This window comes from Lasiodiplodia theobromae (assembly GCF_012971845.1).
Source record: "Lasiodiplodia theobromae strain AM2As chromosome Unknown scaffold_25, whole genome shotgun sequence".
Taxonomy (NCBI): Eukaryota; Fungi; Ascomycota; class Dothideomycetes; order Botryosphaeriales; family Botryosphaeriaceae; genus Lasiodiplodia; species Lasiodiplodia theobromae.
In genome coordinates, this window is record NW_023336458.1 from 76,394 (window position 1) to 98,788 (window position 22,395).

Sequence of the window (22,395 nt, forward strand, 5' to 3'; positions counted from 1 at the left end):
TGGCTTTGCGTGACGGTTATTCTCCACGCTTTCAATTGCGGTATTGAGGGCACGGAGGGGGGGGGGAAAGGGAAACTGACGCGTCTCGGGCAGAGCAGACGATGTTGAAATGCTTTCGAGTGCTTTTCCATCGAGCTGACTGCTGCTGGATGAACATGCAGCTCGTGTAGTACAGTAACACTATGTTGGCTATTCGCAGTCGTCAATTCCCAAGGCTCCAGCGCAGAGCCATCATATCCGCCAGTCAACGCCAGTGAGATTTTTGTGCTCAAAACACGATTCTGCATCTTCTAGAGACATAAGTACATACATCTATCTAACATGTCGCACATGTCATATCTCCTTATAGCCAAACAAATTGACGTGAAACAAACCAATCACAAGTGCGTTTCTTTTATCTGTAGTGCGCCGTTATACTGGTATCTTACCTACGACTACCAGGACGCCACTGTGTTCCTTTCAAGTAAGGTCTCGTTCGTTATCGCTTTAAGCAGACAAACCACTCCATGGTTTTTGTTTACAACATAACATGAAATTGCGATTCTTGAGCCGCATTCGTACAGGAAGCAAAGAAAGAAGAAATATTCGGCAGGATGGCGCTCGCAGTAAGCTCCTGCTTACTGATCTTTCTAAATTCTGCCATTTGGTGATGTATTTATCGAATCGTGTATAACCGAGGAATCGTGACGCACGGTTGGAGGCTCGGACGGCGGGGGGGACGGCGGTATGATGGCCCCTGAGGAGATCGACTCAGGAGTCGGGCGTCGTTCTTCGTTCTCCTTCTTTCGTGTAACAACTGCGCCATGAGGGCAGTGCAAGCGAGTGGCCGGTGGTCAAAGACTCCTCGATGACAAGTACAAGGTGCGTACATCCGGGCATCCTATCCACGGACCGAACGGCGTCGATCTCCCGTCGGTTATCTCAAGCCACCGGGTATCCAAAACGAGGGTTGTTTATTTTTGGTCTCTCCGAGATGTAGGGCCTTTCAAGCCTCAACCACGCTGGTGAGGCAGACCTTCTTGGTCTTCACGACCGTCGTCACCTCCTCCGCCAGCGTCCGCGCGCCGATAGCGCCGCCGGGATGATTCCGCTTGAAGACGCGGCCCTTATCCTCCTCATGTATCCTCTCCGCCGCCGTCAGCGCCAGCATATCTCCCACAGCCATGGCCACGGTCGTGCTCGTCGTCGGGGCCGAGACGCCGAAGCTAGCCTCCTCGCTCTCATGAATCGGAGCCGGCAGCAAGACCGCGGCATCCCCCCTCCTCCCCGCCAGCAGTGGGCAAGTCTCCGCGTCCGGATACGCCGTCAGGGCGACGACGGGGGTGTCGGCGGGCAGGTGCTGCAGGACGTTGAGCAGCTCAGCGGTGCGGCCGGAGAAGCTGATGAAGAGGACGGCGTCGCCGGGGCGCACGTCGCCGAGGTCGCCGTGCACGGCTTCGGCCGCGTGCAGGAACGACGCGCCCAAGCCCAGCGACTTCATCGTCGCCACCGTCTTGCGCCCGACCAGCCCGCTCTTGCCCACCCCGCACACGACCACCTTCCCGCCGCCGGCGTGCGCGCGCTCGACGATCGAGACGGCGCTGACCAGCGCTGCCCGCGCCGAGGCGGACGTCGAGTACAGCCGCGTCGCGTGTGCGAGGGCTGCGGCTTCGGTGGCTAGGACGTGTAGCGCGCGCGAGAGCGTGGTGGGGGTTGCGTCGCAGCGGCGGTCTTCGTCTGAGGCGGAGAGCGGGGGCGTGAGGGCGGAGGAAAGGCCGCGTTTGCGCTTGAGAGGGTTGCTGTCATTGTCACATTCGGACGCGGTGGGAGTCACGGACGACGCCGAGGTGTCGTCGGCGCATGTTGTGCTGGAACCGGCGGTGCTGGCGGCCTCGTCGAAGGTGCTCTCGTCGCTGTTGGTGGATTTGGGAGAGCCGTAGGGCTCGAGCAGCGAGGTGGCGCTCATTGTCTGGGAGGGAAAGCAGTGTTGTCGGAACTCGCGTACTTCGCGGCGCGTAATATCTACTATCTTTTGGCGCGGAAAAGGTTTGGTGGGGCAGGTCGCGATGATGCGATTGTTAAGATTGCGGTGCCGGCTTGGATGACGCGAAGACGCGGAGTTCGGGGCTTTTCAACACGCGGCGGGACCGAAATATATACACAGGAGGAGCCAATTGGAGTACCGGCCGGAGACCGGAGGTGGAATTGCTAAGCGCACACATGGTGGGCGGAACCTGGGGTCATTAAGGTGTAAGCTCGACTCGGATTCAAGAGAGGACGCGCCGCTGGAGCAGGGGTCGGGATGTCGCAATCAATGCGCGCTAGGCAGGATGCGGCACGTCCTGTGCGATGAGACGTCCTCCGGCCCAGCCCAACATCCACGTTCCCAAGGTTGCTGCCTGTCTGGACGTCTCCGATTCCTCTGGCTGAGTGGTGACGCCTGTCGGGGCCTGTGCTTCTTGAGGACCCTGACTCTTGTCCCAGAGCGGTGTGTCGAACACGAAACCCAAGGCAGGGAATCTTTGCAGCTTCCTCTCCCGATCTCCACAGCTTTTCTTCCCCACCAAGCGCTTACCCAAGCACTGCCGTCGTTATCCGGCTTGCTAAACTCCGTCGCCTGCCTTCAGCCCCGCGGTGAAGTTCAGCTCGAGTGGGCCACCCCGGCTCGGAAGCGCCGAATAATTTTCGTCCATAGCCGCGGCGCCCATGTGAACGACGCTCCCATGAACCTGATGGTAGTGGTTCCTTTCGAATTACGCGCCAAATCCTGATCCGTATATGGTAAGGCCATGCTTCTAAGTACGTAGTATAGCTATACTGTACCTGGCTTAGCGCTCGAGACCTTTTTTTCCCTTTCTGCCTACCATATCCTTCTTATAATGATCATTCATCATTCACCTGAAGCTTATTTCTTGTACCTTTCAAGAAGTCTTATCTAGATCTTCATGCCCAACCACTCTCCGGCTGACACCCATAACTTTTTTCTGATCGGCGTCGTTGGTTCCTCGCCAAGACCCTTATCAGATATCTAATCGCGTTATCTTGGTTGCCCTGCGAGAGATGACAGTACAGCGGGCGACGGAGGCCCGGACTTTTCCTGAAAATTTCCGACTACACATGTCGCGCTCTGCTTACATAGGCAGTTGAATTTGGTGGCCAAACTGTGTTGGTTTAAGTCCGAAAATTCCCATACGCTCGAATATCTACTTTAGCTACTCACGTAGAAGACTAGTGGACGGGTCTAAGAACATCCAAATGGACCCATGCCGGTCAGCTATCAAGAGTGTCTGTAGTTTCTCATTTGATTCAAATACAATAATATCTCTTCTTTCTAACTGAGTTTCTATGCCCAAAGCCGGACCATGCTTATTAGTACTCTTTTCCTTCTCTAATTCCCAAGCCAGTGGAGCCGTATACTTCTCTATGCCTCTATAAAAGTCTAACCCCTTCTTTCTAAGATGGCTCTTTCTAACCCTGGGCCTTTACGGCTTCAGCACCTACTTCTTGGATCGCCGGACCAGTCGCCGGATCCTTCGTCTGGTTCTCAAATTCTTGTGTCAGCCATTCCCTCTCAGCCATCTCCTTCAGCCTTCGGTTCTCCTCCTCCGAGAAAGGCGATGCGCCACGCTTGGCGCGGGACTCGGGGGTCTCAATGATGCGGGCCTCATCGCCAGAATTGGGGACAAAAGTGTAGGTGCGGTACTCAGTATTGGCCCAGCCGGTTCCTGCAAGTTTTCAATACACGTTAGCAGTGTTCTCCCAATTGTGGATAAGCTCCAGTCCATACCGCAGAATTTCCCAAACCCACTCCAATCCTGCGTAAACGTGTGCAACAACCCACCATGCGTCACAACAACGACCTCCCCATCCTCCCCCGCCAACTCCCTCAAAAACACCCTCGCCACCCTCGCGCGCTCCGCCACCGCCTCCGGCGTCGCCGCCCACCTGCCCTTCTTACTATTCCACCCGTCCTCGACGCGCGACAAGTCGACCGGCTGCCCGGCGAACTCGCGCTCCAGCTCGGCGCGGTCGGAGCCCGTGTCGCACGGGAGGTCGCTCGTTTCCTGTATCTCGGGCAGCGCGATGACCTTCAGGTTCTTGGCGGCGATGGCGGGCGCGAAGGCGAGCAAAGCCGTCCAGAGCGTGCGCTTGATGGGCGAGGCGACGACGTGCGTGATGCGGTCGTGGTAAGGGAAGGCGCGTTGCAGGTCGGCGCATTGCTGCTTGCCGAGGTCGGTGAGGGCCGGGTCGGGGAGCTTGTGGTTGTCGGTTGTGAGGTTGTGGTAGCCTTGGGCGTGGCGGACGCAGTGGAGGCGGGCGGGTGCCATGGTGGAGATGGTGTTTGTTGTTGTTGGTGGTGGCGTAGGTGGCGCGCTGTTGTGTGCTTGTGGCTTATCTGAACAGTTTCAGAGGCGGGCAGTCGATCGGATCCAGAGGGATATATAGGTCCAGTGGCCGGTGAGCAATTTCAATGCGAATTGCTCGATTGTTGCGTGATGACTCCATCGTCTTCTATTTGAACCCCACCATGAGTCAAGGGCACGGACAGGGTTTCTGTCACCCCTCGGCGGACAACAGGCTCCGGCGGGCGGCTTGCCCCTCGTGCGTCATATTCGGCCGCTGGGCTTCGGGTTCCTTAGAAATTTCCATCGGTCCAGAGCGATCGGCGCTGCATGCCCGGCGGATAAGGCCGACGCTGCATCTTTGCCGATCGATGGGAAACTGTGGCGATTCGACGGCCCGCGGCACGTGGCGCGGAAGGACGCTTGAATTGGCGCGGGGGAATGCTGGCACAGCTGCAGTCAGTCGGATGGAAGGTGAGACGGTTAGGTTGTCGGGCGTCACGGTCCGATGGCAGGTACGGCGACGTGTATAAGCTTGTCCAGACGTATGGCCATGTCGACCCTAGATGTCCTTCAATGTACTGGGCCTGTGTGCGAAAAGACTTGCCTGCGTAGGCGGGATCGACAGGTACACGGCCATTGCGGGGTTAAGGTCGAGCAGAATATTTGGCCAATGCTTATGTAATCTTCTCCGTTTTCAGCCTCTAACCGCTGTTGCTATGTGGAACAATGCGCTATATTGCACAGAACTTGAACAAGGTGTTTACACCTGGGGAGAGAGACGTATTTCGTGATGAGAGAGGGTATTGGATGCTTTTATAACAACGCAGCCTCCTCTTATGGTTCAGTTTAAGGCGAGTACTTCATCGTAGATCTAAGCATTTAAGGTTGCCTCTGCTCTAGCAGGATAAGGATGCTCTCAATGATTGGTAGCGACGTACTATTTAACTACGTTCCACATATGAGATGAAAGAATGTGTTATAGGAGGATAAAGAAATTGCGTAAGGAATAACAATGAGTGATCAAACCATAGTCCGAAATGAGTGACCAGTGTTTTATGGTTCGTATGGACTGCAACACTCTTGACTATGCCAGGCATAACGCGTAACCATTCATTCCCATTTCTCAGTCAGCGAGGCTAAGAGCGAACGATCTAGCTAAGCCAGAGCGGCAAAAATCGACAGGACCAGTAAAGTCGAGGCAAGGGGCCTTGCTAACGGGTTAATCATTCCGTGCATAGCATCGGACGTGCCCTCGATATTTTTGACGACCTCGGCTGCTGGCAAGTATGATTTGCTGTCCGAGTCGAAGTTCAGACAAGTTTTTGGAAGTGGCAGCTCCTTAGGTGGGAATAGCGGGCCGTCTATATCGTCAACGATTTCGAGGCCCTAGGTTCGCTGTTAGTCTCTGCTCGTCTTTTGAATAATTCATAAGTAACAATCTGATTTTACGTACGGCTACCTTGACTCCGAATTCCATCTTGGCGAACGGCTCGATGCTATACGGCTTATTGAGAGCTTTTAATATCGAACTTTTGTTGGTTGCGTCCAAGTTAGTATTATCGAGTGGGTTGCAATCCGCGTCGACGGACTCGAGTGCAGTGATTTTAGTTGAGAGTACCGGGAGATCGAGATATAATCCGGCATAAGCATCTGGGTCGCTTGCAGTCCTATTCTGCGTTTTGTCGTCATCCCCGTCATCGCTGTCACGCCACTCGACCATAAAACTATTACGGAGCCCAAGGGTAATGTTTACGTCATGCACTTCCACTTCCGCACTGAAAGGGAGGGCTGTAGATTGCCAGTCATCACTAGGGCCTTAGTCAGAGAGTGCTTACAAGATCATAGCTCGCTGTGAGATAGCTTACAAGCCTGTTTGGTTAGAATTACTGGGTTGATCGAGGTCAAGGGTTAATTGAACCGTATCAGGGGCCTAGAGAGTATAAGTATTTGCCAGTCGCAAAGGGGGTATTGCACAAACTTGAACGTCAAATCCAAACTCAAAACCAAGACTACCATTCAAGGAATAACCGACAATAATAGAAGGAGCCCAGACAAAACTTGCAGACCCGATCAACCCAAGCTATCGATGTAGTTAGCGAAATGGTAAGGCACGGATGCTGTGTTACTTTTAATGGACTTACGTTAACCGTGACATTTCTTTCGAACGGAAGTGGTATTTCGTACTTATTACTATCGGGAACGTTGACGTGTAAAGCCATGTATGCTGAGAAGCCATTAAGCACAATGGTCGCTTCACCACTGTAGTCATCAAGGTCGAATGTTGCATCAAATCCCAATGATCCTGTGGTTGTGCAGTTCGTACATCCTGCGTCGACAAACTCGAAGTCAAGGTCCTTGTTGACTATCTGTGTTGCGAGAGAAAGGTCAGTGGCTGTGGTCGTGGCTGCAGAAGTCGAGCTTGTGGGAGTTGGTGTATCTTGTCGGCGCAGAAGTTCCTCCCGTGGCTGGTAGTCGAGCTTGCTTTCTACTTGGCCCATCTTGATGGTCATGTTGGGAAAAGCGGCCTTCCAAGCGACGCGATGCACTGACAGCGATGCAACTATGCCTTCTTGCAAAAGCTCGTATCCCTCCACGCTAGGATCATATGTCAGTTCGCTATTAAGAAAAACACTTGAAGGGAGTATACCTGAACACACTCCTAACTCCCTGGTCATTACAGCCGGCATGGGAACTGATGAGGAACCCACCCTCCAGCTCATCCAAGAAGTCGGTGCTCAGATCAGAGTAACCCGAGAAAGAAAGGGAAATCTTGTCCTGCGAACACTCAATCCTGTGCATCAAATGCTCGTGGTCTTCCAGAAGAAGCACAGATTTGCTTGACTCTACGTGAATAGTCGTAGCAATAATATCCGCGCTGCCGTGATGCGTCTCTTTTGACCGTTAGTTTTTCTCAAGTAAATAATCGCACCACCAGGAAAACCACCTTCAATATACTCCAGATCAAATGAGTTGTAGAGTCCGAGATGATCAGCGCGCTTCTTCAGCTTCGAAATCCTGGACGCGGCTACCATCCGTGCCTCTATGGCGCCAGTCTCTCTCTTTGCATGCTGTTGAGAGCTCACATCGTATTCAAGACTGGCGGCAGAGCAGAGTTCTCCGAAAACAAAGAGGAGGGCGGAAATACAATTGAATATCAACATGGTGGTTTGATTTGAATGGTGAGTATCAGGAGCTGAATGTAACTGGTGAATCTGGCAAATGCGATTCACAATTATGCTCCTTAATATATGTATCCGGCTTTCAGAGGGAATAATATTATTCGACCAGCCGGGAATGACCCTTAGAGAAATGACCGCAGAATTCCCATGCAGGCTGTTATGGTGGCGTTCGGCCGACATGCTCCTCCTACAGGAGGCGTGAGAGGAAAAATATATATAGTAATGTGACTTCGAGCCTTGCTGCTATTGTGGCGGCTGAGTTCAATCCTGCGCAGTGATAGCACATGCACATATGTACATGGCGTACATTTAGGATTGGTCCAGCTGAAGCCATGCCTGAAAGTCGAACGACTGGAATATGACTGTAAAATTTCAGCATTTTTCACAGCCCTTGTGGCTATTTGGCGTGGATTTGGACTAATAGAGGACGACCCGTTGGCTTGTGTCTGCTGTTAGCTTTGTAAATATACTCTTATGCATGGTAATTCAGACTAAGCCTTCTGTTCAGTAATTTCAACGATGGATTCTTTGTTCGGAATCCAGTTTTAACGTCTACTTCAAATTCACAAACGAAGGGGCTTTAGACCCCAAAGCCAAAGAGTAAGCTTACTGCCCTTTTAGCCAACAGATTTTAGTACCTCGCCACTGATAAGTACTCACGACTCCAGCGCATGCCCTCCCCTCAGGCTGTCCAATTAATTGACTTAGCCATATATCTATATTCATTTGAGGGGTCTCTGGATGCATGAGCGAGTAGATTATGGCAAAGAAAGAAAGAAGATGTTAATGATTGGTCAGGCAGCAGACAAGGCTGAAAGATAACAATCCATGATATTGAGCCAGTCAAGCACGAGGCTCCCGGCCCGCCCCGCAGCACAATACAGCCCCGTCCCGTAGATCACCCTACACGCCCACGGAGCCCTTGGCGAAAAGGGCTGGCCTATCTGTAACCGACGTCTATTTTCACTCACCTGCATATGGCTTGCGTGGAAAGTTCAGCTCAAGCCACTGTAAGGCAATTCTCACAGTTGCCGCAAGGCTTCGCTTCACGGCTCCGCTGCCTCATCTTGGCATCCAACCAACTACCGTTATTATGCGGGGAAACATGGAATTGGATGTGGTTATATAGCCACAATCCTGCCTCGTCTGATGTTAGCGATGCTCAGTCATCATGCGGGATGTTATCGGTTCAGCTCCTCGTATTCATGTGCGCCCACAAGGCTGAAACGGTATTGCAACGGCAGCTTGCATACTCAAATGCCGTTGTCCGTTGCCACGAATTTGCTTTTTACTATACCTTGGGGTGTTCGCATTCGTATACGTTCTTGAGTGCTATCTATCATGATGTGGCTTAGGTGGACATCAAAGACTTGCTAAGGGTGAATCGGTATATGGAGGTGGGTGAAGTTCCGCAGGGTATGCTTTGAGTAAGTTCGATTAATAAGCCTAAGAGTCGAAACCTTGATCGTTAAGACACGGATCAGATGTTATCAGCTATCGCTTGGTATTTCCATTGGTTCTCAAGAGACAGCCTTGTCCTATGAGTTCCTCCCGGTGACTGTCTTGGGATTCATGATGTGCAGTGTATACGCAATTGTGATGTCACAAGCAAGGCTGAATGATCCTAGGTACTACTCCATTAGTGTGATGAGGGAATGATTGGTGATCCCCTCGCCTGTCGTTTCACGCACAGTAAGCAGCCGTATCACGCGCTCTCACCAAAGGCCAGGAGCGTTCACAACGAACGACAGAGCGACACACTTTGTTCATGAGATTATTTCCCCACCATCGCCCTACCATCGTCAAAGGTGATATTCATTTCTTCTCATATCGCCAAAATGCCACCTACAACACCTCCAGATGATGATGGATCCTCACGTGCCGTCGTTCGCAACAACGGATCATCTTCCTTCCAGACCACGCTGGACGTTGCAACTGCAGGACAGCTGGTGTACAACATTTCTAGACCATTGCTTAGATGCTTGGTCCAAAAGCGAATCGATGTTCACGCTTACAGCGTGGCACTGATCGTCGGGCAGGCTCTGCAGTGGAGCAACAGTGGTCGAGATCGCTTGGACAAGGCTCTGTCAGAAACTAACGGTCTAATGCCTTCGATCAACTATCTGCTGAAGTTCGGGATCGACGTTGCGGAGATCAAGACCCTCCTTCACGACAAAGACGACGGTCAGTGCTTTGCCGCGCTGTGCGCTTGCCTTTGCGAGTGCTATTCGGTAGAATGGTCCGCGAAGATCATCCTTCAACTGATCAAGAAGATCCTCGACGAGAATCCAAATAATCCATCACTGCAAGACATATACCCTCCCTCTTTACAAAGCATCAAAACAGTGGTCGAACGGTTTTCCGGTCTGTTCGCCACATCGGATTTCGGGGTCAGGGTCGAAGAGTTCATGTCGCACGATGGCCATGACATGGTTACCGGATACTGCCGACCCAAGTCGAACTCCAGCAGGATCCCGAGATCTCGAGGGATCGCGAGTCCGGAAAAGATAGCCGACGCCCTCTATGAAATTTGCCAGCTCTCGAGAAACAAGTCCCTAAAAGTCGCACTTGTTGGAGGCGCGGACGCAGTCGCGGTAGCTGCGGTCGGCTTCTGGCTCGCCGACTTGCCGGTCTCGTTCCGCAAGCTGGAGGATGAAGCATTGCAAGAAGTCGCTACAAGCCACGGACCAAACCTGGAGTCTCGAGTCGTTGTCGTGTTGTCACAGGAGGCCACCTATGAAGGAACGCTAGTCCAGGGTCGGTTGATCTATCTACCTCCCTTGAAAAACGTGATTAGGGGCAAGGAAGTTAGCACCGATAACAAGATATCTGGAAGGGTTTACTGGAACAGTGCCCTTTCAACCACGTTCAAAGCCAGCCTCCAGCGGTTGAAGGGGTTGCACTCGAACTTCGGGCCCGCAATAGGCTGTGCTGCCCGTGTCTTCCAAGCGTTGACCGAGGGAGACGACGACGTACCGTTGGAATGGCGTACTGCATGCCAGACGTACTACAAGTCGAGCTTTGGAATAGACTATGTCTTGTTTGCTCTCGACCGATTTCCAGAGTTGAAGAAGTGGAACATGGAGGAGGATATGCGGAAATTTGCGGCCTTGAAAACATTCGACGAAGCCGAGCGGGAATTTGAGAAATCGATGTTTCTGATCGCCGAGCAATGCCACTGCAAGTATTGCTGCTTTAACGGAAGGCCAACCCCAAAGCGTACTGCTGCAGCAACGACCAACGAGAAGGAGCCTGATGGAAACTACTGCCTTATCGCGCTCTCTTGCGCTATTATCAGGCTTATTCGAGTGCTCTCTGGTATTGAGACCAAGATCGACATCGTCAACGAGAGAGGCACACGGACGGAGAGAGAGATGTTCTTGAATAGGTCGGGCCTTGAGTGCTTTTACAATCAACAGCATGACAGGCTTATGGTGCAGCGTAAAGGAGCGAAAGACGTGGTTAAAGACGAGCTGTTTCTGTATCGAGTCGTTGAACGTGTCAAAAGCGACAAGGAAGCACCGGAGTATTCTCCACTCGCGGTAGCCCATACTCTGTTTTCTGGGCGTCAACTGGATAAAAATATCCAGCCGCAAACTTCCGCCATTGCCATCCATGGCATTTGTTGCTTCTTCAACATACTAGAGCAGAGTGAGCTGCGGGGAGCTGACGAAGTATCAAAAGTCTGGGTTGTGCCAGGGAGTATTGAGTACAGAAAGCAGACTTACGAAGGAATCGCGGATCTGGGATCTCACCAGTACCAGGACACTGCTCCTTGGAGAACAGTCACCAGACCACAGAGATGCGTACCGGATAGGGTCAAGGAAAAAACCGCAATACCCCGCCAGGCTGACTTGGACTTGGTGGTGGAGGAACAGCTCGTAAACGAGCGAAGCCCTTGGCTGGAGGTGGGTTTCCGGCTGCCTTTGAAAGATGGCATCGATCTTCTTGGTCCGGGCAGGATCATCGAGAATATCACCCGCGGCACCGGATTGGCCCCCAGTCGGCAATGTAGGTGTGATGATCATGATACCATCACAGAAGAGCTTGAGAAGCTGCTTCCTTTCGGCTCACCCCAGGAAGGCTTCAAGTCCTTTTCTCATGGTAGATCTGAGATCACCATCTTCCGAGGAGATTTAGTTACGGCATTTGTGGTCGCTCAAGGTTGCTGGTTGCCGGTGTTCCTTACCGACGAAGCTTGTCTCGCATGTGCTGTTCGGACCGGGGTCGGGCAATCATGGCCAAATTTTGCAATCGTGTGCTCGCAAATGTCCTACAGAAACGCAAGTAAACCCATTGTTCATCTCGTGCCGATTTGCTAACTCAGTGCAGACATTCTCTCAGAGTCGGAAACCGTTGACATTTTAGTGGACAATCAGGCGAATTCGGTGATATTTATCGTGATGTGCGAAGCGATTTGGCTGCACAGGCGGGATCGGCAGGTACGCGTCCGTGACGCATGAGGTATGGCCATGCGGATGGGGAATCGTGCCTGTGGGACAAGACATGCAGGCAGAACAATGGAGTGTTTCAACCTTATGCAGTGCTCTTGTCTGTTGATAACAATACCGGAGTACGGGAGCAGTCGTTTTCCGGTAAGGCTTCATACTCATGTCAAACCACCGGGTGCGGGCGGATCGGGCTGCAACTGCGCATATTCCTACAAATCCGTAGAGAGATGCGTCGCCTCGACATCTTGGCTGTGATGGATCTCTATGAAGATTATTTTTCGCTGGAAATGTTTCTCAAATGTTTTCGTTGAGCGTTGAATGAGTTCTGTCAGATTCTTGGGTGGAGATCTGGAGCGTCAGTGTGTAGCGCTATTTATAGAGTACTCTGCCACAAATGTGGACCGGAATTCCACACCAACAGAAGTTTGACTTGAGCCATCACTTTGTGAATTGCGTTAGGTGGGAAGTGGATTTTGGTGAGCTGTCCGGAAGTGCAGCGGTCCGAATTGTGCGTTTGTCCGCCCCCGCGGTGCCCGCGGTGCCCGCCAAGTATGTGACGTGGATTCAGGTCAGCCAATGTCAACGACTCTGAAGATCCGTAAGGGCCGGAAGTGTGCCCGCATCCTGTTCGCACGAAGGTACCGAGAAAGGGAAGCAGAGGATTGTAATATGAGTAAGATCCAACTATACGCGTGTTCGCATTCGTATGTAAATCGTATCCTGCGCCGAGTTCCCGTGATCAGTTTTCGCTGAATTTAGCAAGTGGGGAGTTGACCCAAGGTAGGGATCTGAGGCTGAGCAACCACTACCCGGTGTTGGAATGCTGCGCGATGGCGGCTGACGCGTGGCTGAGCAGCAGTGGAATGCGCTTGTGCAAAGTGGCAGCCGTTGCGAAGAATAGAAAAGGGTGGCTGGAGATTGCCGGAAGACTGGTTATTGATTGCATTGGCTGGAAGGCTGCCACTGCCGAGTTCCGGGACAACATTGTTCTGTGCTGTCTCAGGGGATCTGCGTCATGGTTTGTGGCGGTGGTAGGGCCGTAAGGTGCCCAGCGCTAGGATCATCCCGCTATGCAGCACCGTCTGACGTAGCTTGGTCCTAAGGCTATAGGAGCGGGCTAAAGAATATGCGCTGCTAGCATTAGGTACTGCTACAGCGCGAATTCCTGCTCTGCCCCTTGTAGCTGCGTGTCTGGAGAACTGCAGGGCGGGTGCCAATCCCCCTCGGCACACGAAGGCACTGCAAACCCCCGTGCAGATCTCAGGGTATTGAGCGATGTCATAGCCCCCAATTTCCGTGCGCCGCATCCGGTCTACCCGTCGTTAGCGCTATGCTGAGGGCGCTGCCTTGCAGCACATGGCGCCTAAGCTGAGCCCACTGCAAACCTACAAAGCTGCGCGATCTGCTGTCGCATGCTCAGCTCCCGACTCCACCCTTCCTTTCCCAGCCTTACAGAGTCATGAAACTTGATACCGCCGTCAGTGCGTCTCTGCTGCTCTCTGCAGCTTCCGGTAAGCACGAGCCCAACCTTACTCTGTTGTCCAAGTTGCCGCGAGTCGCCTTCAGTTCGTACAGAGAGCCCGAGCGTTCGCTCAGGCTAGCACTACACACAACAAACAAGACCAATGGCACCTGTGCGACCGAAACACACTATGCGGCTCTCGCGAAATGGTTTTACCTGAACTAGAGATTTCGCTAACTCTTTTTTGTAGCGAATGTAATCGCAGTCCCGCGTGATTCAACGCCAGAACAGGCTGCTGCAGTTGCGCTCGCTGCATTCAAGCGGGCCAGCCCTCAGGCGCCCAATGGATATACACCTGAGGAAGTCGATTGCCCCTCTACCAGACCTTCAATCAGACAGGCTGCCTCTCTCTCCTCCAGTGAGACGTCATGGCTCGAGACGAGGCGCAACAACACCGTGTCTGCAATGCGGGACCTTTTGGGCAGACTGAATATCTCCGGTTTTGACTCCAACTCGTACATTGACAGCGCCGCCAAAAATATTTCTGCTCTGCCCAACATTGGCATTGCCGTGTCCGGTGGAGGTTACCGTGCGTTGCTGAATGGCGCTGGTGCCGTTGCAGCATTCGACAGCCGGACGCCAAATTCGACCGAAAGTGGTCACATTGGCGGCCTGTTGCAGTCTTCCACGTACTTCGCAGGCTTGTCTGGCGGTGGTTGGCTGGTGTCGTCGCTTTACGGTAACAATTTTACCTCGGTGTATGACATCATCAATGCGAATACCGACCAATCCGGTGATCTCTGGCAGTTTCAAAACTCAATTCTGTCAGGTCCTGAACAGGGAGGCATCCAGATCCTGAATACAGCCGACTACTACTCGACCATCTACGATCAGGTCAACGGCAAGGTTGATGCTGGCTTCGATACATCAATCACCGACTATTGGGGCCGCGCTCTTTCCTTCCAGCTTCTCAATGCCAGCGACGGCGGTCCCGGATACACTTATTCATCCATCCAAGATGACGACTACTTCAAGAAGGGCGACGCGCCCCTACCCATTCTGGTCGCGGATGGCAGGGAGCCAGGCCAGCTTGTCATAGCCAGCAACACGACCAACTTTGAATTCAACCCGTGGGAAATGGGCTCCTTCGATCCGACTGTCTTTGGCTTTGCCCCTCTCCGTTATGTGGGATCTAACTTCAGCGGCGGACAGCTTCCGAGCAGTGAGCGCTGTGTTCGTGGCTATGATTCGCTCAGCTTTGTTTTTGGAACCTCTAGCTCGCTGTTCAACCAGTTCCTCCTCCAGATCAACGACACGGAGGGCGTGCCGGATAGCCTGAAGGGCGTCTTGACCAGTGCTCTTGAGAACTTTGGAGAGAGCAACAACGACATTGCGGACTGGTCCCCTAACCCTTTCTACCACTGGAACAACGAAACCAACCAGGGTGCTTCTAGCAAGCGGCTGACACTTGTGGATGGAGGCGAAGATCTGCAGAATATTCCTCTCAACCCACTCATTCAGCCTCTGCGCAATGTCGATGTCATCTTTGCCATCGACTCTTCCGCAGACACTGTGTCCGATGAAGCTCCCGGATGGCCCAACGGTACCGCCATGGTTGCAACCTACGAGCGCTCTCTCAACGTGACGCAGGCCAACGGCACCATTTTCCCATCTATTCCTGATCAGAACACCTTCATCAACCTCGGTCTGAACAACAGACCGACCATGTTCGGCTGCGATGCTGGTAACTTCTCCAGCACCACGCCTCTGATCGTATACCTTCCCAACGCTCCTTACGTCTTCAACTCCAACATCTCCACCTTCACTCGCGAGTACAGCATCAGCCAACGCAACGCCATGATCGAGAACGGATACGATGTCGCGACCATGGGCAACGGCACGCTCGATTCGCAGTGGCCGACGTGCGTTGGTTGTGCTATCATGTCCCGCAGCTGGAACAGGACTGGCACCACCGTACCAGATGTTTGTACTGAATGCTTCAACAAGTACTGCTGGAACGGCGACCGCAACTCCACGGCCACGACGTATATTCCGGAGATGAAGTTGGAGGAGCTGAAAACTACCAGCGCTGCAGTCACCACCATGCCGAGCTTCTACTCTTTCCTGGCAGCTGTTGTTGCCGGTGTAGCCCTCATGCTCTAAAGCGAGTAACAGCTTGATGAAATTTTTCTAATACATGGCAGTTTTGGTAATGCGTAAGAAGCGGGCATAATGAGATACGACGAGGCATTATTTGGCGTTGGGAATTTTCAAAGCTGGATGAACTTTTCTTGGGTTGGAAATTCTGTATCTTGGAAACCCAATGAGTTCTCATGAGCTTGCGGAGGCCGGTGTATTTTATTCTAGGAACATGAATGATATCATTAGCATTACTATACAATTCATACTACTGGACGGTGATGATTTGATCGCTCTCCCGTCGGGTAAGGTCGAAGCGAGACATGTGCCTGCATGCAACACCTCCCGTTCGTCTGGTTACGAAAAAAAGTAATGTCGTGTCGGATGTTAGCGTGGCTCTCTTCTACCACCAAATCCAAACTGAAAGCCATAAGAAATAACAATGCCTTCAAATCACTAGCAGATCTCCCTTGCTGAAGACGAGTGACGTCCGAGATTCGCCGCGGGCAATAAGCAACATGACTCGCGTGAATTTTCTCTTGCTTCTGCCCCGCCGCTGCCCATCGCAACCCGCACGATATTTTTCCTTAGGCAGAAAAAAGTAACGCCACCCAAACCTCCCAATTACCTATCCGCGTCTTCCCTTCCCTTCCCTTCCCATTCCGCTCTGCGAATCCTCTCTACGAACAGCAGCCGCCATCACCACGAGAAATCCCCAACCATGACCGCGCCACCAACCCTCGAGGTCGCGCCCGTCCTCTCGACGCCCGAGACGCACATCTTCGAGGACCCGACGCCCCCCGTCGACCCGGCCAGCGTACGCAAGGTCTCGGACGCGCAGCTCGCCATCACGTACGAGGTCGAGCGCACCGTCAGGGAGATCCGCGCGGGCCGGTGGCGGCGCATCGCGCTGCAGTTTCCGGATCACATGCTGGTGGACGCGCCGCGCGTGTACGCCGCGCTGAGCAGGGGCTTGGCGCGGGCGCGGAAGGAAGACGCGGCATCATCTGCGAGAAGGGAACAAGCGAGTGCGGAGGCGAAGGAGGATGAGGTGGACGGTGCGGCGGAGAGGCTGGCCGAGGTGGATGTGAATGGCGGGGACGCTGCTGCGGCGGAGGAGGAGGAGGAGCAGCTGTATATCTTGGGGGACACGTCGTACGGCGCTTGCTGCGTGGACGAGGTTGCGGCGGAGCATGTGGATGCGGATGTCGTGGTGCACTACGGCAGGTCTTGCCTGTCGCCGACGGCGAGGCTGCCGGTCATCTATGTGTTCACGACGAGGCCGTTGGAGCTGGATCCGGTGGTGGACGTCTTTAAGCAGACGTACCCGGAGAAGGACCAGAAGATTGTGCTGATGGCAGATATACCTTACTCGCATCATCTCTCGCCGCTACTCGAAAGACTACAGAGCGAGGGCTACACCGCGCTCTTCCTTACAGAGATCGTCCACGACCCGTCCTCTCCGTTGCCGAACAGAAGTGTGCCGGACGAGGTCAAGGAGGATCAATCGGCACTCAGAGACTATCAGCTCTTCCATGTTTCCGACCCGCCAACTTCGCTGCTCCTGACGCTCTCGTCCCGCGTCGGTGCCATACATATATACCCCACGGACGCATCTAAGCCGACAGAAGCACTGCTCGCTTCGTCAGCGCAGACCCTGCGTCGCCGTTACGCCCTCCTGACACGTCTCAGTGTGGAGCCTGTGTTTGGTATCTTGATCAACACTCTGTCGGTCAAGAACTACCTGCACATTGTGGATCACGTCAAGGAAATGATTGCGGCGGCGGGCAAGAAGAGCTACACGTTTGTAGTTGGCAAGATCAATGCGGCCAAGGTGGCCAACTTCTCCGAAGTCGGCGGTTGGGTCGTCATTGGGTGTTGGGAGAGTAGTTTGATCGAGAGCAAGGATTTTTGGAAACCCATCATCACACCATTCGAGCTGCAGCTCACTCTACAGGATGACTCAGAGCGCGTGTGGACGGGGGAATGGACGGGCGATTTCCAGGCAGTGCTCAAGGCGAAGGCAGAGGCGAAGGCAGATGCTGAGACGCAGGCGGATGAGGGGCAGGGCGATGCGGCGGGCGACGCAACGGGAGAGGGGTGGGATTCTGAAGAGGAATCGGCGCCGCCAGAGTTCGACCTCCGCACCGGCCGCTATGTCTCACATGCGCGGCCAATGCGTGCGACAGCGGCGGCATCGACGGCGAGCGAGCGGCAGGGCGCTGCGCAGATCAACGGGGCCAGCAAGGCCGGGCACTCCCTTATCAAGCGTGCAAACGGCGACGTCGCGCAAATTGGTGGCGTGGCGTCGCCGGGCGCCGAATTCCTGCGGAGCCAGAGGACGTGGCAGGGGCTCGGCAGCGACTTCGATACGCAGGCAGCCGATGAGGCGGAGGAAGAGGGGGCGCAAAGGGGCGCGCGGGTTGAGGAGGGCAGAGGCGGACTGGCGAGGGGATACGTTGTTGGGGACGGTGCGGAGATTAGGTGAGGCTGCCGGCGGCGAAAGCGAGAGACCGGCCGTTGCGCGGATGCGGCTCTGGTCCTCGCTGCTGGATTGGGCTACTATAGCAGGTAGAAGTTGGTGAATGTCTTGTATGCCGTGCGGCGTCGGTGCCCCTTGGAGTGTGCTCTCAGTCTTTCTAAGTCTGGATGCGGGCCGGGGAGCCTTGGTAGAACCATAGGGCGCGTGCGACGACGCAAATCACCACAGAACACGCCGACCTGCAGCACCACCGCCCACAAGGAGTCAACTCGCCCACGCCCTTTCCGCCTACATGCCCGCCTGAGCACCTGCACTCCGCCGCCGCCTCTGCGACGAGAGGACCCTTTCCGCCCGCCTGACGCCGTGCAGTTCGCCGCCGACATGGAGGCTCTCACACTTCCCGTCGCCTCACCGTCAAACCTCTTCGGCGCGCCCTCACACGACCAAACCCCGAGTGCCGTGGCCGTCATGTCTTCAGCCACGGTCCCGCCATCCACGCCCCGCAAGCCGGCCCCCAAGAGCCGTTTCGAGAGCATCCTGACGACGCATCCGACTATCGCCGAAAGCCTCCTGGCCTCGCTGCCCACGCGCTCGCTCATCGACCTGTTCCACACCTCGCGCCACCTGCGATGCTTCCTGGCCGAATACCCGCTGGCATGGCGGACTCTGAGTTTCCGCGCGCCCCAGCCTGCCCTGGGCGTCAACAACCCGGACGGCGATGCACTTGATGGGCCGGCGCGAAACGCCAAGCAGTACGCCCTGGACGCGCTGCTGATACAGGTGGTGGTGCCGTTCGGCACACGGCTGACGAGCCTGGATCTCTGCAACACGGCCGTGTCCGGTGTGCGGCTGGTGTCGCGTGTGCTGGAGCCGCGCGTGCACACGCTGCAGCACCTCAGCGTGCGCGGCTGCAAGAACGTCTCCATCAAGTACCACCTGGTGCCCTTCCTGGAGCCGTACGTGCACCCGGGCAGCCCGTGGGCCAAGACGAGCGAGCTGGCCCTGCGGAGCCTGTACACCTACCGCTGCCGCCACCACCGCCGCCGGCCCTACCTGCCCTCGTCCCTCATGAGGCGCGACTCGGACTCGGAGCCCACCCACCAGCTCATCGAGATCTGCCACCAGCTCGGCATCTGGACGGATACCATGTGGTGCACGACCCCGGGCGGCCGTTGCTTCAGGAGGAAGGACTACTACTCCGGCCGTGCGGCTCCCGGGACGAACGAGGTGTGGGTGCCTTTCGACAGGTTGTGGCGCTCGGGGAACAGGATAGGACCGCCGGACTCGGATAACCCGCCCGCTCATTCTGACGGAAGGATGTGGGAGGATGCGGAGAGTGGACACGATGGGGAGCCGCTCGGCACGAGCACTGGATGGCCGCACAGGGGAGAAGGAAAGGACATGCCTGCACACCTCCGGAGGAGCCATCGGATTTTCGTGGACGACATCAAGTGCGATCAATGCGGGGATGCCATCCTGGAGAGGTGCGAGCAATGCAGCATCCGGATGCACTGCATGGGTTGTAGGAAGACGTTGTGTGCGAGCTGCGCGTTCAACAGGCCAATTCCGCGGAAGAGGAGACGGACAAATCGTGCCTTCACCAGCCAGGCCTTTGGAACCCTGACCAATCTTGGAGTGATCGCGGCGAGTAATGTGCAGTCCAATTCCCAGCAGACCGCCGCGGAGGAAGAAGAGAGGAAGATAAGTAATCGTTTCTGGTGGGCACCAGGTGCGACAAGATCCCCGAACTTAATGACTGAACTAGCCTCGGACGATGATGCTTCCGATTCTGATGAGCCTGGACCGCTTCATGGAGGGAATCCGCTAGCTGTCATGAACGTATCGACTCCGCCCAAGCTCAATATGAACTGGTGCTGCGTGGAACCGGTATTTTCCGGCGGCGGAGGAATAGTAGTATTGGGACCCGGCGTCGGTGGCAGAGGAGCTGACAGGATACGCGCCACGCCGCTGCCAAAGGGCCAGCAATTCGAGGATGCGGATTTCATGTCAGTTCTGCGGTCACCAGAATTGATACGGGAGCTCAAGAACGCCACTCTCTACGAACATGTGTTGGGCGAGCACGTAGACATCGTGCCGTATCTCCAGCAAGATCACTTAGACCTCCAGGCAGCGACATGTCCACGCAGCTTATGCCAGGACTGTTACCGCACGTTCCGGTGGAAGGTCGCCTGCAAGGCGTGCAAGAAGCCGCTGTGTAAGGAGCATGACTTCCGAGGTCTGAAGGTACGTAAGTGCGGTTACCGAGAGCTGCACCTTGAGCGGGAATACTTGAGGGCGCATACTCCAACAACATTACCCGTGTCGTATCCTGATTTGCACATACCTGCATATGTGCCGCCGACCCAGCGTGCAGAGCAGTCCAGCGCGATGGAAACCCAGGATTCAACGGATTCTCACTCTTCTTCCAATCCGGACCTTCGGAGTATAACGAAGTCGTTCCTCTTCACCTCTAATCCCAATGAAGAAGAATCGGACATGTCAAACTCTATCCCGGCTTTGAAGAACTTGGTCGAAGGATCTTCGGGTGTTCCATTCTCTTCGCGTCCTCGTGCGCTCAGCGCTTCCGAAAACCGCTCGCCACGTTCATTGTCCCCGTGGGCTAAGGGTAAGGCGCCCAACGATGCTCAGCAGTACGCTTTGAGCAAGAGGATTGCGGAAATGGAACGAGCGCGCATGAGGCTTCCTTTGCCAGGCACCCCACGCCACCCGGTGCAATGGCGAGGGTGCGGCGCTTACTTCTGCCAGCAGCTTCGGCCGGTCGGTGACTGTCGACCGCGTTGCAACGCTGGTATGAGGGAGTGCGGCGACTGTGGCGTCTTGGTCTGCGATGTGAGTTCATACTCTTCTTTCCCTCTTTTAACATTTGAGCTAACCCGTTCTCCAGGGCTGTTTGAACGTCAACCCTCCCTGCCCATGCGCGTATTGCTCCACCCACTACCATTGCCCGGTCTGTTCGATGAAGCCTCGTGTTCAGACGCTGTGCCGCCGCGACGCTGAGCGCCAAGCTGCCCGTCTCAAGGAGTTGGCGGAAGCCGAACGTCGGGCTAAAGAAGCCGAAGCTCTCGTTAGAGCTGATGAAATGGCACTGGCTGTGGGAGAGTTCTTCCGGGATTTCCTCGACGTCGGCGGGGCTCTTTTCGAACAGAACGAGTTCCTGGTCGAAGATGCAGCAACGTCTGAATTTGAGGGCGAAGGCGTTCGTCATATCGAAGTCGCTGCCCCAGCGCCTTTATCGACGCCTTCTTTGACCCATCCGCAGGACCAGTATCCGAACTTGTTCCCCGAGGAAGGACCTCGTGCCGAGAGCTCGGCAATGGGCGCCGCTGCCGGCGATGCCATGGACGGCAAGGCGCTCGTGGAAGCTATCCTCGGAGCGCAGGAACCGGAGGTTGCAGTTCCGACCACCGCCAGAGCCTCGCCGGTTCTCATGGACGATGCACAAGCTGGAAGCCAGCAAACCCTCATGACTGAGAACAGCGCCGAGAACGGAAGTCCTGGTTCAGAGCAGGGAGAAGAGCATGATTCTCGGGATGCCGAGAACACGGGTGATGAGAGCAGTAATAACGGCAACGACAACATCAGCGATGCCGAGGCCGGTGCTGAGGATAACGATTCGTCTCACCTATCGGCTGGCGCGTCTGCTGAGGTTTCCGTCGAGGCCTAGACGACCTTTTAGGGTGCTGCGCTGGTTTGGGAGGGGATGTCTTGCAGTGCAATTGATTTGGCGAGATTCACGCCTTTGTCATTGCGTTCTGGAGTTGCTATTAGGGACCGTTACGTGGGGGGTGGAACTACGGCGGCTAAAATCTTTTCTTACTAATTTTTCTTGGACGGATGGAAAGGGAAGAGAGGGGGGAATATCAGGACCGAGGGAGGGCGTTTGGCTTCAAGGCGTGCATCTTCTCGGGATTCCAAGTCTTTTTTACATCTTTTTCATTATGCGTAGTCATTCCCCCAACCCCATCATCATCTCTGTAGATACAACCCTGGTGCCACACTATCATCATCCCCGACGAAATCAGGGTTTTCTCTTTTAATATCCACAAATCGCCCCCCAGTTCTCCATGTTCGTCCAATTTTTCTTTCACGGTTTGGTGGAAAGGGAAATTGGGACCGGTTATGCGGATCGACGAGCACGGAAACGAGCAGAGCGGCTGAATGTAATGGAACTCTCTTCTGCCTTCGACATGCTTCGTCAGGCATTCTTCATGTGGATTTTGGCTGAGTATCCGAACCTGTTGTGTGCCTCGGTTTTGCAGTCAATGCGAATTTGAGCATGTACACGAATACGTACTCGACGATCTTAAAATGCAGTGCACGAGGCAGCAGTTATTTG

At 54.6% G+C, this 22,395-nt stretch overlaps 7 protein-coding genes across 7 annotated transcripts; 4 read left to right on the forward strand and 3 right to left on the reverse strand.

The window, feature by feature from the left end:
• Positions 1 to 985: 985 nt before the first annotated feature.
• Positions 986 to 1,945, reverse strand: LTHEOB_8021 (Sugar isomerase (SIS); the record flags this gene model as incomplete). The annotated part of the gene is made up of 1 exon (XM_035517453.1): positions 986 to 1,945. The coding sequence occupies one exon, from the start codon at positions 1,943 to 1,945 to the stop codon at positions 986 to 988; it is 960 nt and encodes a 319-aa protein (XP_035370568.1).
• A 1,502-nt stretch (positions 1,946 to 3,447) lies between these two features.
• LTHEOB_8022 (Histidine phosphatase superfamily clade-1) lies at positions 3,448 to 4,307 on the reverse strand (the record flags this gene model as incomplete). Its single annotated transcript, XM_035517454.1, has 2 exons — positions 3,448 to 3,704; positions 3,767 to 4,307. The coding sequence occupies 2 exons, from the start codon at positions 4,305 to 4,307 to the stop codon at positions 3,448 to 3,450; spliced, it is 798 nt and encodes a 265-aa protein (XP_035370569.1).
• A 1,173-nt stretch (positions 4,308 to 5,480) lies between these two features.
• Positions 5,481 to 7,486, reverse strand: LTHEOB_8023 (GPI anchored protein; the record flags this gene model as incomplete). The annotated part of the gene is made up of 6 exons (XM_035517455.1): positions 5,481 to 5,711; positions 5,785 to 6,133; positions 6,191 to 6,255; positions 6,467 to 6,920; positions 6,973 to 7,216; positions 7,270 to 7,486. 6 exons carry the CDS (start codon positions 7,484 to 7,486, stop codon positions 5,481 to 5,483), a joined length of 1,560 nt encoding a protein of 519 aa, XP_035370570.1.
• A 1,856-nt stretch (positions 7,487 to 9,342) lies between these two features.
• LTHEOB_8024 (uncharacterized protein) lies at positions 9,343 to 11,644 on the forward strand (the record flags this gene model as incomplete). Its single annotated transcript, XM_035517456.1, has 3 exons — positions 9,343 to 9,688; positions 9,740 to 11,515; positions 11,613 to 11,644. 3 exons carry the CDS (start codon positions 9,343 to 9,345, stop codon positions 11,642 to 11,644), a joined length of 2,154 nt encoding a protein of 717 aa, XP_035370571.1.
• Positions 11,645 to 13,882: 2,238 nt separating this feature from the next.
• LTHEOB_8025 (Lysophospholipase plb1) lies at positions 13,883 to 15,580 on the forward strand (the record flags this gene model as incomplete). The annotated part of the gene is made up of 1 exon (XM_035517457.1): positions 13,883 to 15,580. One exon carries the CDS (start codon positions 13,883 to 13,885, stop codon positions 15,578 to 15,580), a length of 1,698 nt encoding a protein of 565 aa, XP_035370572.1.
• A 697-nt stretch (positions 15,581 to 16,277) lies between these two features.
• Positions 16,278 to 18,044, forward strand: LTHEOB_8026 (Diphthamide biosynthesis protein; the record flags this gene model as incomplete). The annotated part of the gene is made up of 1 exon (XM_035517458.1): positions 16,278 to 18,044. The coding sequence occupies one exon, from the start codon at positions 16,278 to 16,280 to the stop codon at positions 18,042 to 18,044; it is 1,767 nt and encodes a 588-aa protein (XP_035370573.1).
• A 375-nt stretch (positions 18,045 to 18,419) lies between these two features.
• On the forward strand, positions 18,420 to 21,723 carry LTHEOB_8027 (Diphthamide biosynthesis protein; the record flags this gene model as incomplete). The annotated part of the gene is made up of 3 exons (XM_035517459.1): positions 18,420 to 19,522; positions 19,598 to 20,888; positions 20,944 to 21,723. 3 exons carry the CDS (start codon positions 18,420 to 18,422, stop codon positions 21,721 to 21,723), a joined length of 3,174 nt encoding a protein of 1,057 aa, XP_035370574.1.
• Between the last annotated feature and the right edge of the window lie 672 nt (positions 21,724 to 22,395).